Source organism: Procambarus clarkii, chromosome 21 (genome assembly GCF_040958095.1).
Source record: "Procambarus clarkii isolate CNS0578487 chromosome 21, FALCON_Pclarkii_2.0, whole genome shotgun sequence".
Taxonomy (NCBI): Eukaryota; Metazoa; Arthropoda; class Malacostraca; order Decapoda; family Cambaridae; genus Procambarus; species Procambarus clarkii.
This window is the reverse complement of record NC_091170.1, coordinates 11,438,850-11,452,364: the sequence shown is the minus strand read 5'-3', so window position 1 is coordinate 11,452,364 and position 13,515 is coordinate 11,438,850. Positions and strand designations below refer to the sequence as shown.

General features: G+C 42.5%; 1 protein-coding gene across 1 annotated transcript; it reads right to left on the bottom strand.

Moving 5' to 3' along the window:
• Positions 1 to 218: 218 nt before the first annotated feature.
• LOC123760810 (glycoprotein-N-acetylgalactosamine 3-beta-galactosyltransferase 1) lies at positions 219 to 7,200 on the bottom strand. Its single transcript, XM_069328467.1, is given in 9 exon segments — positions 219 to 497; positions 1,028 to 1,192; positions 2,539 to 2,687; positions 3,030 to 3,140; positions 4,343 to 4,417; positions 4,420 to 4,454; positions 4,812 to 4,950; positions 6,611 to 6,763; positions 7,146 to 7,200. Coding segments are annotated over 9 exon segments (954 nt in total). The 3' UTR covers positions 219 to 425.
• Positions 7,201 to 13,515: the final 6,315 nt, after the last annotated feature.

Here is a 13,515-nt window from a genome sequence, read left to right as displayed (position 1 = left end):
GAACTTGAACTTCGCTCATCCTGTTCCTTATATGATTGTTACCTAATGTTAATTAATAAAGTTTATTCCTATTGATGTATAGAATAGGCTCATGAAATAAATGGGTCTTTAGGTTTCAATTGAGCTGAGGTAGGATTACAGCTCTTGCTTTCAGTTTCACCAGGTTCCTTTATGCTGTTATAGTTAGTTCCAGAATTTCTTTTATGTAGTGTAGTGTTCTCTCTCTTTCACTCTCTCTCTCTCTGATCTTTTACTGACTGAAATCATAAATAATATACACTGGGAAATCACACTAACGTGATGTATATCAACGATAACATCACCTGGAGCACTGAGGTGACTCAAACTCAGCACTGAGTTCATTGTCTCATTAGAGGTAATATGGTCGGCATTAAGTATTATTGGACAGGAAAATTGATGTTTGTCTAAGGCTTGTAGGTGTTTATTCCTCGCTGCGCTGCTCCCACAGTGGCCGTCACCCCGCGCATCTTCAACACCTGGAAAGCAAAGGAAAATTCATAAATCTACATAAAGACGTAGATGAGATACCCCTCTGTCCCCGGGTCTCCCTCCCCTTCACACCTCCCGTTCCTCTCCTTTCTTCTCTTCTCATCTTTCTCCTCCCTCTCACCCTTTCTCCCTTCATTCCTAATCTCTCCTAATTCCCTCTGTCACTCTGCCCTACCTACCGCAAAATTATCATTGGGCTGAATCGAGAATTAGCAGGAACAAGGTTGTTCCCCTAATGCCGGCTTTTTACCTGACACCTTTGTGTTCTCCTTGGCGTCCTACAGAGAAGTCTGACAGTCAACAGTCAACAGTCAACAGTCAACAGTCAACCACCATTGCCTATGCTGGAGTCGTGACGTCACACTCCTGTCGGTTGCAAGAACTTATGAAGGCAACTATCAGGATAAAGCGCCAGGCCACTACGACTCGACAGCCTTGTATGGGATCAGAACAAAGACCTGGCAAGGGACGGGGGGAGAGAACAATCAGAATTGGATAATCATGGGATAAGACTCACTTGAGAGGGGATGCTGTCCGTATCCGGGGGCAGAGGTGCCGGGACGGGATGCTTGGGGCAGACACCGTGGGGCCTGAGGTGGTACAGCAGGTACTCCATCTCGTACATCTTGCGAATGTCGATGTAGTGGAAGGTGACGGCCGAGTCTGAGCAACAGTTGAGGCCCTGAGGACGAGTCGACAGGTAAGACATCTTAACACCTGCCTACTGAGCATTCTCTGCTGGATTGCTGATTTCAATTTATTTTTATTTATTTAATTCGAAATATATCAATTCTAATATCTTGAAAACTCTTTTTTTTATGAGTCCAATTTGCGAAACACTTTGGAAAATAAATGGTCACTTCGAAAGTTATGAGAAATAAGAATGTACAAGAATGTAAAGAATGTAACAACTCTTGTATATATCTCAAAAAAGAAATAAAATAAAAAAATAAACAATTATGAAAATATAATTAACTTCTGGAAGTTCAAGCAATTGTTGTTGTGACAGCAAATGACCCGCATGATGACAGGCCGTACCGTGTTGAGGTTGTAGCAGACGTACCGTGTTGGGGTTGTTGTAGATGTACCGTGTTGAGGTTGTAGCAGACGTACCGTGTTGGGGTTGTTGTAGATGTACCGTGTTGAGGTTGTAGCAGACGTACCGTGTTGGGGTTGTCGTAGATGTACCGTGTTGGGGTTGTAGTAGATGTACCGTGTTGGGGTTGTTGTAGATGTACCGTGTTGGGGTTGTAGTAGATGTACCGTGTTGGGGTTGTCGTAGATGTACCGTGTTGGGGTTGTAGTAGATGTACCGTGATGGGGGTTGTAGTAGATGTACCATGTTGGGGGTTGTAGTAGATGTACCGTGTTGGGATTGTAGTAGATGTACCGTGTTGGGGTTGTAGTAGACGTACCGTGTTGGGGGTTGTAGTAGATGTACCATGTTGGGGGTTGTAGTAGATGCACCGTGTTGGGATTGTAGTAGATGTACCGTGTTGGGGTTGTAGTAGACGTACCGTGTTGGGGGTTGTAGTAGATGTACCGTGTTGGGGGTTGTAGTAGATGTACCGTGTTAGGGGGTTGTAGTAGATGTACCGTGTTGGGGGTTGTAGTAGACGTACCGTGTTGGGGGTTGTAGTAGATGGTCCGTATTGGGGGTTGTAGTAGATGTACCGTGTTGGGGTTTTAGTGGATGTACCGTGTTGGGATTTGTAGTAGATGTACCGTGTTGGGGGTTGTAGTAGATGTACCGTGTTGAGGGTTGTAGTAGACGTACGGTGTTGGGGGTTGTAGTAGATGTACCGTGTTGAGGTTGTAGTAGATGTACCGTGTTGGGGCTGTAGTAGATGTACCGTGTTGGGTTTGTAGGAAACGTACCGTATTAGGGTTATAGCAGACGTTCCGTGTTAGGGTTGTAGCAAATGTGCCGTATTAGGGTTGTAGCAGACGTACCGTATTAGGGTTGTAGCTGACGTACTGTATTAAGGGTGTAGCAGACGTACCGTATTAGGGATGTAGCAGACGTACCGTATTAGGGTTGTAGTAGACGTAATTGATGTATGAGAAATGTAGCTCGTTGAACAAGTGACTGGTGAGGGTGCCTGCGAAGAAACGACCTCGACCCTCACCATCCCGAGAGTCTCCGGCCAAAACTCCGATATTGTTCAAGCATATTCCTGCAGTGAATAACTATAGCAATGAACAGATACTCCCCTAAAGCCTGTTATTATCACTAAAACACCACAACATACCTTTCTAGGATCATTCTTCTACTTTGCTGCATTGTCTTTAATATTGTGTCTTTACCCCTAGACTGCAACTTACATAATTTTACTGATCCCAATTGGTGAGCTCATAAGCGGCTTTCGTTAATATATTGTTGCTCTTAATAAAATTTGAATTAATAACTGAAATAAACTAATACAATTTTTAAGCTAACAAGATATTATCACCGATTTATCTTGGGATTTACTGACCTATCTCAGCATCCACTGAGACATCTATAAGCATTCACTGACCCATTTCGAGATCCTCGATTCCCGTGATTGATGGATTGCACAGCGTCTTGTTAGGCAAGGACACCTCGACAAACTGTTTCACAGCTTCTCTGCTCAGCACATATCCGCCACCTGTAACCACAGGCACAGAGAAAGTGAAATGCACAGAAAGGTGCAGAAGGAAATGACAGAGTAAGAGAAAACGGATACAGAGATCGAAGAGCAGAGAAAGAAGATTTAATGAGATATATTTACAGAGAGAGAGAGAAGAGCAAAATATGACATAAGGAGCTATTAGAATTAGATTTGCTTTATACAGATGAAACCATTGATGATGTGGCTTGTAATGAAACCGTTAATGATGTGGCTTGCAATGAAACCATTGATGATGTGGCTTACAATGAAGCCCTTGATGGTGTGGCTTACAATGAAACCATTGATGATGTGGCTTACAATGAAACCATTGATGAAGTGGCTTGAAAAGAAACCATTGATGATGTGGCTTGTAATGAAACCATTGATGATGTGGCTTGCAATGAAACCATTGATGATGTGGCTTACAATGAAACCCTTGACGGTGTGGCTTACAATGAAACCCTTAATGATGTGGCTTATGATGAAACCCTTGACGTGCATTAAAATAAAATCCATGATGATGAAGAGATTTACAGTGAAGAATTAAGCTCCAAAGAAGATATTTCTTTCACAAAGCAAATTATAATACTTCGAAGAATATGGCTGTAACCCAAGAGAGACTGTAACTTATGATTATATTTTGTGAATAATTGTTATTTACTACAGACATCCCAAATGATGTGAAGAAAATTTCTGAATTAATATTTTGTTTCACAACATCAGGAAAAATATAGTTTACTTACCACACAAATATCCTAATTCGAATAAATTTGGAATTCGTCACCCCCATGTTCTTTAATCTATATACAGCTTCTCACCCACCTATGTTCTTTGATCCATATACAGCTTCTCACCCACCTATGTTCTTTAATCTATATACAGCTTCTCACTCACCTATGTTCTTTGATCCATATACAGCTTCTCACCCACCTATGTTCTTTGATCCATATACAGCTTCTCACCCACCTATGTTCTTTAATCTATATACAGCTTCTCACTCACCTATGTTCTTTGATCCATATACAGCTTCTCACCCACCTATGTTCTTTGATCCATATACAGCTTCTCACCCACCTATGTTCTTTAATCCATATACAGCTTCTCACCCACCTATGTTCTTTGATCCATATACAGCTTCTCACTCACCTATATTCTCTCAACCCATTTAATGTCTCAAGCGAGCCTTGAAGCCCACTTACCTCCACTCATGTAGCCCTTTTTGGTGAAGAGTCGGAATCTTGAGCCGAAGTAGATGGGGAAGTTGGGATCATATACGAGAGCATGTAACGCATGTTCTCCATGATGGTATACCTGAGTGGTAGACGAGTATGGTTGATGTTTGTGACTGGTGGTTGATTAATGTGTCTCGTGGTTGACATCTGTGACTGGTAGTTAATGACTGTGAATGGTGGTTTTTGATTGTGACTTGTAATAACAGATGAATTAACAACAGACTTGGAGTGATGAAGTTTACAAAAACCGACATTGATCAGCCCTATCATTACATAAATTATAACATACAAACGTGCGACAAAACAATGGAATTTAACCATTGGTTCAAGATGATTAACAGTGAGTGAAATGTTGATTGATGACTAGTTGTATATATTGGTGGGTTAATATTTTCGAAATAACTTCTTGCTTCAGGAGACCTTCAAGGTTACTTACGTGTCGGCATCCGCCTTGAAGAACCAATCGTAGTCATTCAAGTGGTTCTTATAGACGTAGGTGAAGGCAGCCTTGGTCTTGGCCCACAGCTCACTCCTCCCCTCAGGAACACCCAGGTCGATGGCTCCAAGCTTCGAGTCTGAAGAAAAAATCTTTCTGAATATCATCACCAGGATGATGACCCAACCACACATCAGAAAATGAAGAAGCGACGACTTTTCGTTCCGTCCCGGACCCTAATCAAGTCGGGTAACAGAAGAGAGGAAGGTACGGGCAAATACTACCAAGTCTATTACTAGACTCCATACTGGTCCAGGACGGAACGTCGTCGTTTCTTCCTTTCCTGATGCGTGGTTTGGTCATTATATCTTCAGCCACGTTATTGTGACTCAATAACTTAATTATATGTCGTGATTCAAGATATTGTGACTCAACTATCTATCGTTTGTATATCACCAACATATTCATTTCTTGCTACAAGTTGTAAAAATAGAGTTGTGGGTGACGAGAACCTAGTGGGCATAACCATGAGGTAAACCATATAGTAGATAAAGAAAACTTTAGGGCACCACTGAAAGAAATACGAAAAGCGAATAATAATAACATCAGAGACGTCATTACAAGAACAGCTGCTCATATGAGGAAGAGATTTATGTCTTCAGGTAACTGGTCAGTGGCTTTATGTTGGTCTGAAAAAAGACACAATTTATGTTTACAAGACCATAGACAGACTAGTCTGTACTCATCTAGTTGTACTCACCTAGTTGTGGTTGTGGGGGTTGAGCTTTGGCTCTTTGGTCCCGCCTCTCTGTGCTCTGCTACAGGTGTTTGTGACTGGCCACAGCCAGTCTAACTTCTGTTATAGGTGTTTATGGCTGGTCACAGCCAGTCTAACTTCTGTTATAGGTGTTTATGGCTGGCCACAGCCAGTCTAACTTCTGTTATAGGTGTTTATGGCTGGTCACAGTCAGTCTAACTTCTGTTATAGGTGTTTATGGCTGGTCACAGCCAGTCTAACTTCTGTTATAGGTGTTTATGGCTGGTCACAGCCAGTCTAACTTCTGTTATAGGTGTTTATGGCTGGTCACAGTCAGTCTAACTTCTGCTACAGCTGCTCGTAGCTAGTCAGACCAGACAGGAGGCGTTATAATCAATCATTGCTAAGTGTTATCAGAGAGCACTTATATTGGCAAAGTTCACTATTCATTATGATGAGTGTGGTCACTTTTTGAGTAAAGATACTGACGATTTTGATGAACTCCAGTGACGATTTTTATTGAACCCGGTGACCATTTTGATACAATCCTTTAATTATTTAGACACTTTGATAGAAATGCGTGACCATTTTCATGGAATCAAGTGTTGTTTTTAGAAGATCCAAAGACCACTCAGAAGACGCAAACTAACAATTCCTGAAAGACTCAGTGGAGAACCTCAGTGAGGAGTACCACAGACCACAGTGAGGAGAACTACTGACCACAGTGAAGAGTACCACTGACCACAGTAAGGAAACTGACTTTCTTTGACTAGGTCACTATTTTAATTAGGTCAATATACTCTGCAAACTATGATCTCAGACGTCATAAAAGACATCTGATGATTTGCAGAAGAATTACCAAAGTTTATATTGAGAACCCTTAATCACTCTAAAAAAATCTTTGGATGTTTTCAGAAATACCGGAGAAAATTGTCATAAGGAATATTGACATTTCTGTTGAAAGATTTCGAATTACTTTGAAATGGGCGACTTATAATCAATCTGAGAAGAACCACTGACCATTCTGAGATGTACAACTAACCATTCTTGGTGCTCATGAAGATAAGCTTGTCGCAACGGGAGCCCCAGGTGGCCTTGACGTGGACTGACTTGGTGTAGTGAGTCGCTGGGTGTGTCAACACCCAACACAACACCCGCACCTTCTGCGTCTCGGGCACCTTCTGCTGCGCCTCCTCTGTGTACACACACACACACACACACACACACACACACACACACACACACACACACACACACACACACACACACACACACACACACACACACACACACACACACACACACACACACACACAGAAATATAATATTAACATATTGTTAATTTTTTTAAATAATTGTAGACTTAGAACTAGTACACTGTAACATACACAAGTCCTTAGATAAATATACTTTCATTAACGAAAGGTCTTCTATATGTATAAATGTATTTAGAGAACTATATGTGTATCTAGCCTTCTACCGACTTTAGATTTCTTTAGACTAAAGGTAAATTTCCGTTCATCTACGTAAGTAATTATATCAATACGTTTCTCAGTTCAATCTTGCTGTTGACTGACCAATCTTGCTCAATCCACTGGTGCTTTGTGGAAACACATGGCGTCGACTTCTCATATTAAGTGTTAATATACATAAAGGCACTTACATATATTTTAACACATGTTTGAAGTGTGTGTGTGGCTGTTTGTTAAGGGTTTTAGCCGAAGTTGTGAGCATTAAAGAAGGATTGTGATCAATGTTTTATCTGGGTTGTGTCAGAGGTTGTGAGTGATGTCTTTACCTGGGATGAAGCTGTGGTTGTGTAGTTTCGTGGGTATCGCCGCGATGTCTTCTGGGATAAACGGGCTTCTGAGTCTGGGAGTTCAATGGGCAACATTTATTAGGAGGAAATTGAAAGGGAAAACAAGAGAAGTAGCAGGAGAAGAACAGTAAAAGTAGAAAAAGCAGAAAGACGAGGATGAGAAAGAGGCAGAAGAAAAACAAAAGATAGAGGAATGGGGGATGAAAGAGAAGTAAAAGAGTAATTAATAAATGTAAAGAACAGACTGTCGATAAACATATCACTGAAAAACTCATGAAGACATAATCTGATGAAACATCAAAATATATGAAGAAATAAGGTTAATAAACAAATATAGAGCAAGAATAACAAATCAAGAAAATTTAAGGACATTTTTTTTACAGTGGCACTAAAATAACCAATTACTTAAATAATATTTTGCATATTTTTTAATAAAAATTACATTGATGCAAATTGAAAAAATCAGGCGATCTTTCTACTCACAAGTTTCTCAATTGGTACAAGCAGCTACACATAACAACACATAAGACATCGTTAAAGATGTTCTAAACAGCTCGAAATGTCTGCTAGGGTCTGTACCTGGATAAGCTGAAGTATTCAGGTCTGAAACTTATTGAAGACAGAAGACCTCCTGCTATTGCAGAGACAGTCATGAGTATAGCCGTCGTGAGTGGTGACTCTGAGGAAATGGAACGTTGTCATGTGAGTCATTCAGAGTGGGTGAAGGAAAGCATGGGTACATGGGGGAAATCGGATTGAGATGAGATTATGCGCAAACCAGAGAGAACAGAATAAATGGGTAACAGAGAAACGAGCATAAAGGCATATTAGTGAAAGAAAGAATAGAGGAATGCACGAGAATGACAGATACCATGTAACCTAATGGTCAACGACGCGGTATTCAGATAGGGAGGGAGAAAGACCTACTCCAGCCTGGTCTAAAACTCAGGATAGAAGCGCAGAAGGTTCGCGCCACACTGTGTGCTCACTCCACCAATGAAGTTTGACAGGAGAGCGGGAATAATGGCTCTGTCCTACTGTTATTGTCCTACTTGACTATAACAATAGAGTCATGGGAATAATGATTCTGTCCTACTTGCAGGACACTACAACACTACTACAGCTACTGTATGATACTACAACATTTATTACTGCAGCTACTACAAGATACTACAACAACAACTATTAAAGCTACTACAACAACCTCTACTACAGGACACTACAACAACCTTTACTAACGCTACTACAGGATACAACATCCTCTACTACAGCTACTACAGGACACTACAACAACAACTACTACAGGACAATACAACAACCTCTACTACAGGACACTACAACAACCTCTACTACAGGACACTACAACAACAACTACTACAGCTACTACAGGACACTACAACAACAACTACTACAGCTACTACAGGACACTACAACAACAACTACTACAGCTACTACAGGACACTACAACAACTACTACAGCTACTACAGGACACTACAACAACCTCTACTACAGGACACTACAACCTCTACAAACATGTAACAGAGTATCAACATTACAAGAGTCTCTACAACAAACAAACGGCGAATAAATCAGCGTTACTTGCTCTAATTATTAAAAAACAATTTAATTTACACTAAAAACTTAACATTAAATAATTATTATTATTATTATTATTATTATAATTATTAATTTACATTAAATATTTACATGAAAGCCTCTATTGTTTTAGCCTTTGACGTCAAAGATCAATTTATATAAATTTTCTACGCTTCATAAAGAAAGTAGTTTCTTAAAAACGAATTTATTCTTCGCTAAACAATATCACGGCATCTAAACCAGTTGTTTTTTTTATTTTCGAACATTTAAAAATTATGAAATACATAAGCGCGTGCGCGAGCACACACACACACTCACACACACACACACACACACACACACACACACACACACACACACGAAGCTGGAAAAAGTCCAAAGGTATGCTACTAGACTAGTCCCAGAACTAAGAGGCATGAGTTATGAGGAAAGGCTGCGGGAAATGCACCTCACGACACTGGAAGACAGAAGAGTAAGGGGGGACATGATCACAACCTACAAAATCCTCAGGGGAATCGACCGGGTAAACAAGGACGAACTTTTCAACACTGGTGGGACGCGAACAAGGGGACACAGGTGGAAGCTGAGTACCCAAATGAGCCACAGAGACGTTAGAAAGAACTTTTTCAGTGTCAGAGTAGTTAGCAAATGGAATGCATTAGGAAGTGATGTGGTGGAGGCTGACTCCATTCACAGTTTCAAATGTAGATATGATAGAGCCCAATAGGCTCAGGAATCTGTACACCAGTTGATTGACGGTTGAGAGGCGGGACCAAAGAGCCAGAGCTCAACCCCCGCAAGCACAATTAGGTAAGTACAATTAGGTAAGTACACACACACACACACACACACACACACACACACACACACACACACACACACACACACACACACACACACACATCTGTATCATCTGGTATCATCTGGGAGGGGAAATCCTGCAAGAATCAAATAGAGAGAAGGATCTGGGGGTTGATATCACACCGAACCTGTCTCCAGAGGCCCACATCAAAAGAATATCATCAGCGGCATATGCTAGACTGGCCAACATAAGAACTGCCTTCAGAAACTTGTGTAAGGAATCTTTCAGAACCCTGTATACCACTTATGTAAGACCAATCCTGGAGTATGCAGCTCCAGCCTGGAGTCCATACCTAGTTAAACACAAGACAAAGTTAGAGAAGATTCAGCGGTAAGCCACCAGGCTCGTCCCGGAACTGAGAGGATTGAGCTACGAGGAAAGGCTAAAGGAGCTGAACCTCACATCCCTGGAAAACAGAAGAGTAAGGGGAGACATGATAACCACCTACAAAATTCTCATGGGAATTGACAGGGTGGACAAAGACAAACTCTTCAGCACGGGTGGGACACGAACAAGGGGACACAGGTGGAAACTTAGTACCCAGATGAGCCACAGAGACGTTAGAAAGAATTTTTTCAGTGTCAGAGTAGTTAATAAATGGAATGCATTAGGCAGTGATGTGGTGGAGGCTGACTCCATACACAGTTTCAAATGTAGATATGATAGAGCCCAGTAGGCTCAGGAATCTGTACACCAGTTGATTGACGGTTGAGAGGCGGGACCAAAGAGCCAAAGCTCAACCCCCGCAAGCACAATTAGGTGAGTACACACACACACACACACACACACACACACACACACACACACACACACACACACACACACACACACACACACACGCACGCCCGCACGCACGCACACACACACGCACGCGCACGCACACACACACACACGCACACACACACACACACACGCACACGCACACACACACACACACGCACACACACACACACACACACACACACACACACACACACACACACACACACACACACACACACACACACACACACACACACACACACACACACACATGACAAAAGACCCAGTCAAGAGTACGAAAACAACAACATGGCAGTTAACACTATAATTGAGAGGGCAGCCTCTGCTGGCTGTAGAAATAGTTCCCACCTGCTCATCATGGGGGACTTCAATCACGGAAGGATTGACTGGGAAAACAAGGAACCACATGGAGGCGAGGATACGTGGAGAGCCAAACTACTGGAGGTGGTGACTAGAAACTTTTTAACCCAGCATGTCAGAGAACCCACAAGAATGAGAGGAAATGACGAACCAGCGAGACTCGACCTGGTCTTCACCCTGAACGACTCTGACATAAGAGAAATCGGTTTTGAGACCACAGTAGGAATGAGCGACCACAGTGTATTGGTGTTTGAGTACCTAACTGAAGAAGGGTTATTGAACTCGAGGAGGGATACCGAAACCAAAAGGATAGCATACCGAAAGGAAAACTATGAGGAGATAAGAAAATTCCTAACAGATATAGCATTGGAAACAGAGCTCAGGGAAAAGACGGCCCAAGATATGATTGACTACATCACGCAAAAGTGCAAGGACGCAGCAAACAAGTTTGTCCTAGCCCAAAAGGAAAACAGTGTAATGAAGATGAGAAACCCATGGTTTAATCAGAGAGGTAGGCTAGCTAAGCAGCAAAGTAAAGGAACGTGGAGAAACTATAGGAATAACAGGACACTGGAGAGCAGAGAAAGAAACCAGAATGCCAGGAATGAAAATGTCAGGATGAGAAGAGAGGCAGAAAGACAATACGAAAATGACATCACAAGCAAGGCAAAGACTCAGCCTAAATTGCTGCATAGCCACATCAGGAGAAAAACAACAGTAAAGGAACAAGTTATGAAATTAAGGATAGGAGCAGAAGGATTCACTATAAACGACAAGGAAGTGTGTGAGAAACTGAAGAAGAAATTCCAGGAGGTCTTCACCTTAGAGCAAGGAGAAATCACAGAGATAAGAGAGGGAATAGCTAACTAGGAACCACTGGAAGAGTTTGAGATTACCAGCGGGGAAGTAAGGAAGTGTTTACTAGAGTTGGATGTGACAAGGGCTATAGGCTCAGATGGAATCTTCCCTTGGATACTAAAGGAAGGAGCAGAATAACTTGGCCTACCACTCTCCATAGTGTATAACAAATCACTGGCAACAGGGGAACTGCCAGAAATTTTGAAAGCAGCTAACGTAGTCCCGAAATACAAGAAAGGGGATAGACAGGAGGCACTGAATTACAGGCCAGTGTCCCTAACCTGCATACCATGCAAGCTTGGAGAAGATTGTGCGAAGTAAGTAATTATCAAAAGAAGGCACCAAACCGGGAAGGCTATGTAGCACCATCAAATGCGCAAAATAATCAGAGGGTGCTAAATATCACCAAGGATGCCAATACGAGAACAAAAACGCATAAGGCGAACGATATCAAAAGTATCCAAGTCACCAAGAATTCTATTGAGGGACAGGTGACCGCGAGGGGCAGTCGGAAAGCAAGACACGCTCGTCCTGGAAGTCAGGACATTCAAGAAGGACATGCACGACTGTAAGAGGGACAATGCAACTAGGACAATAAGGAGCAAGGCGGCGCTCTATCAAGTGACCATGGGTTAAGCGAGTATGATTAATACGCTACCTCGCCAGAGCTGTTTCCCACCGCCGGTTACAGTGGAAGGAGGACGGCCACCAGGAAACACAACATTTAAGAGTACGTAGTTTGTTACCAGTAACAGACAACCAAAAAGCCTGCCAACGGGTAAGGACGGAGGAATGGATAACCGGGTAAAAGTCGGAATACGGAATACCTTTACGAGAGATGGGACAAGAGCGGACAGCTTCCTTGGCGGCAGCATCCGCACGCTCATTTAAAGACACACCAATATGGCTGGGAACCCAACAAAACTCAACCGACTTAAATTTACTGTGAACAAGAAACAGCCAATGCTGGATCTCGACAACTACTGGTTGATCCGGATTAAAGGACCCGAGAGCCATGAGGGCACTACGAGAGTTAACAACAACTACAAAGGAAGACTGACAACGAGAAAGCAGGAGACGAAGAGCATAGAGAATAGCATAAAGCTCCGCTGTAAAGATGCTAGTCTCCGGAGATAAGCGACACATATAAGTGCGATCAGGAAAAACAACAGAGTAGCCAACACCGTCCGCAGACGTAGACCCATCGGTGAAGACAGAAACGGTGCGGGAGTGAGAAGAAAAGTGCTCAAGGAAAAGGCGTTTTAGAACCGTAGGAGGGGTAAAAGCTTTAGTGATACGGGTCAAGGATGTACAAAACCGCGGAAGAGGGACTCTCAACAGGGGCAAAGAAGGAACAACACGAGGAGAAACATTATAAATACGAACGGAAAGAGAGTCCTGTAGGCGAGATAACCGGACAGAAAGAGGGAGGTGGTGAAAAGGAACAGGAACCGCAGGAGGGGTAAAGGTTAAAGCACGACAGAGGCGAGAGGAAGGATGTTGTTAGGACCGCGCAAGATAGCGAAGACAGTAGCGATCACGGCGGTCTTGGAGAGACAGGAAGCCAGTGTCAACATACAAGCTAAGGACGGGAGTCGAACGAAAGGCACCAGAACTGAGGCGCAACTCAGTAAGGTGCAAAGCATCAAGATGGTGAAGAGTAGAAGG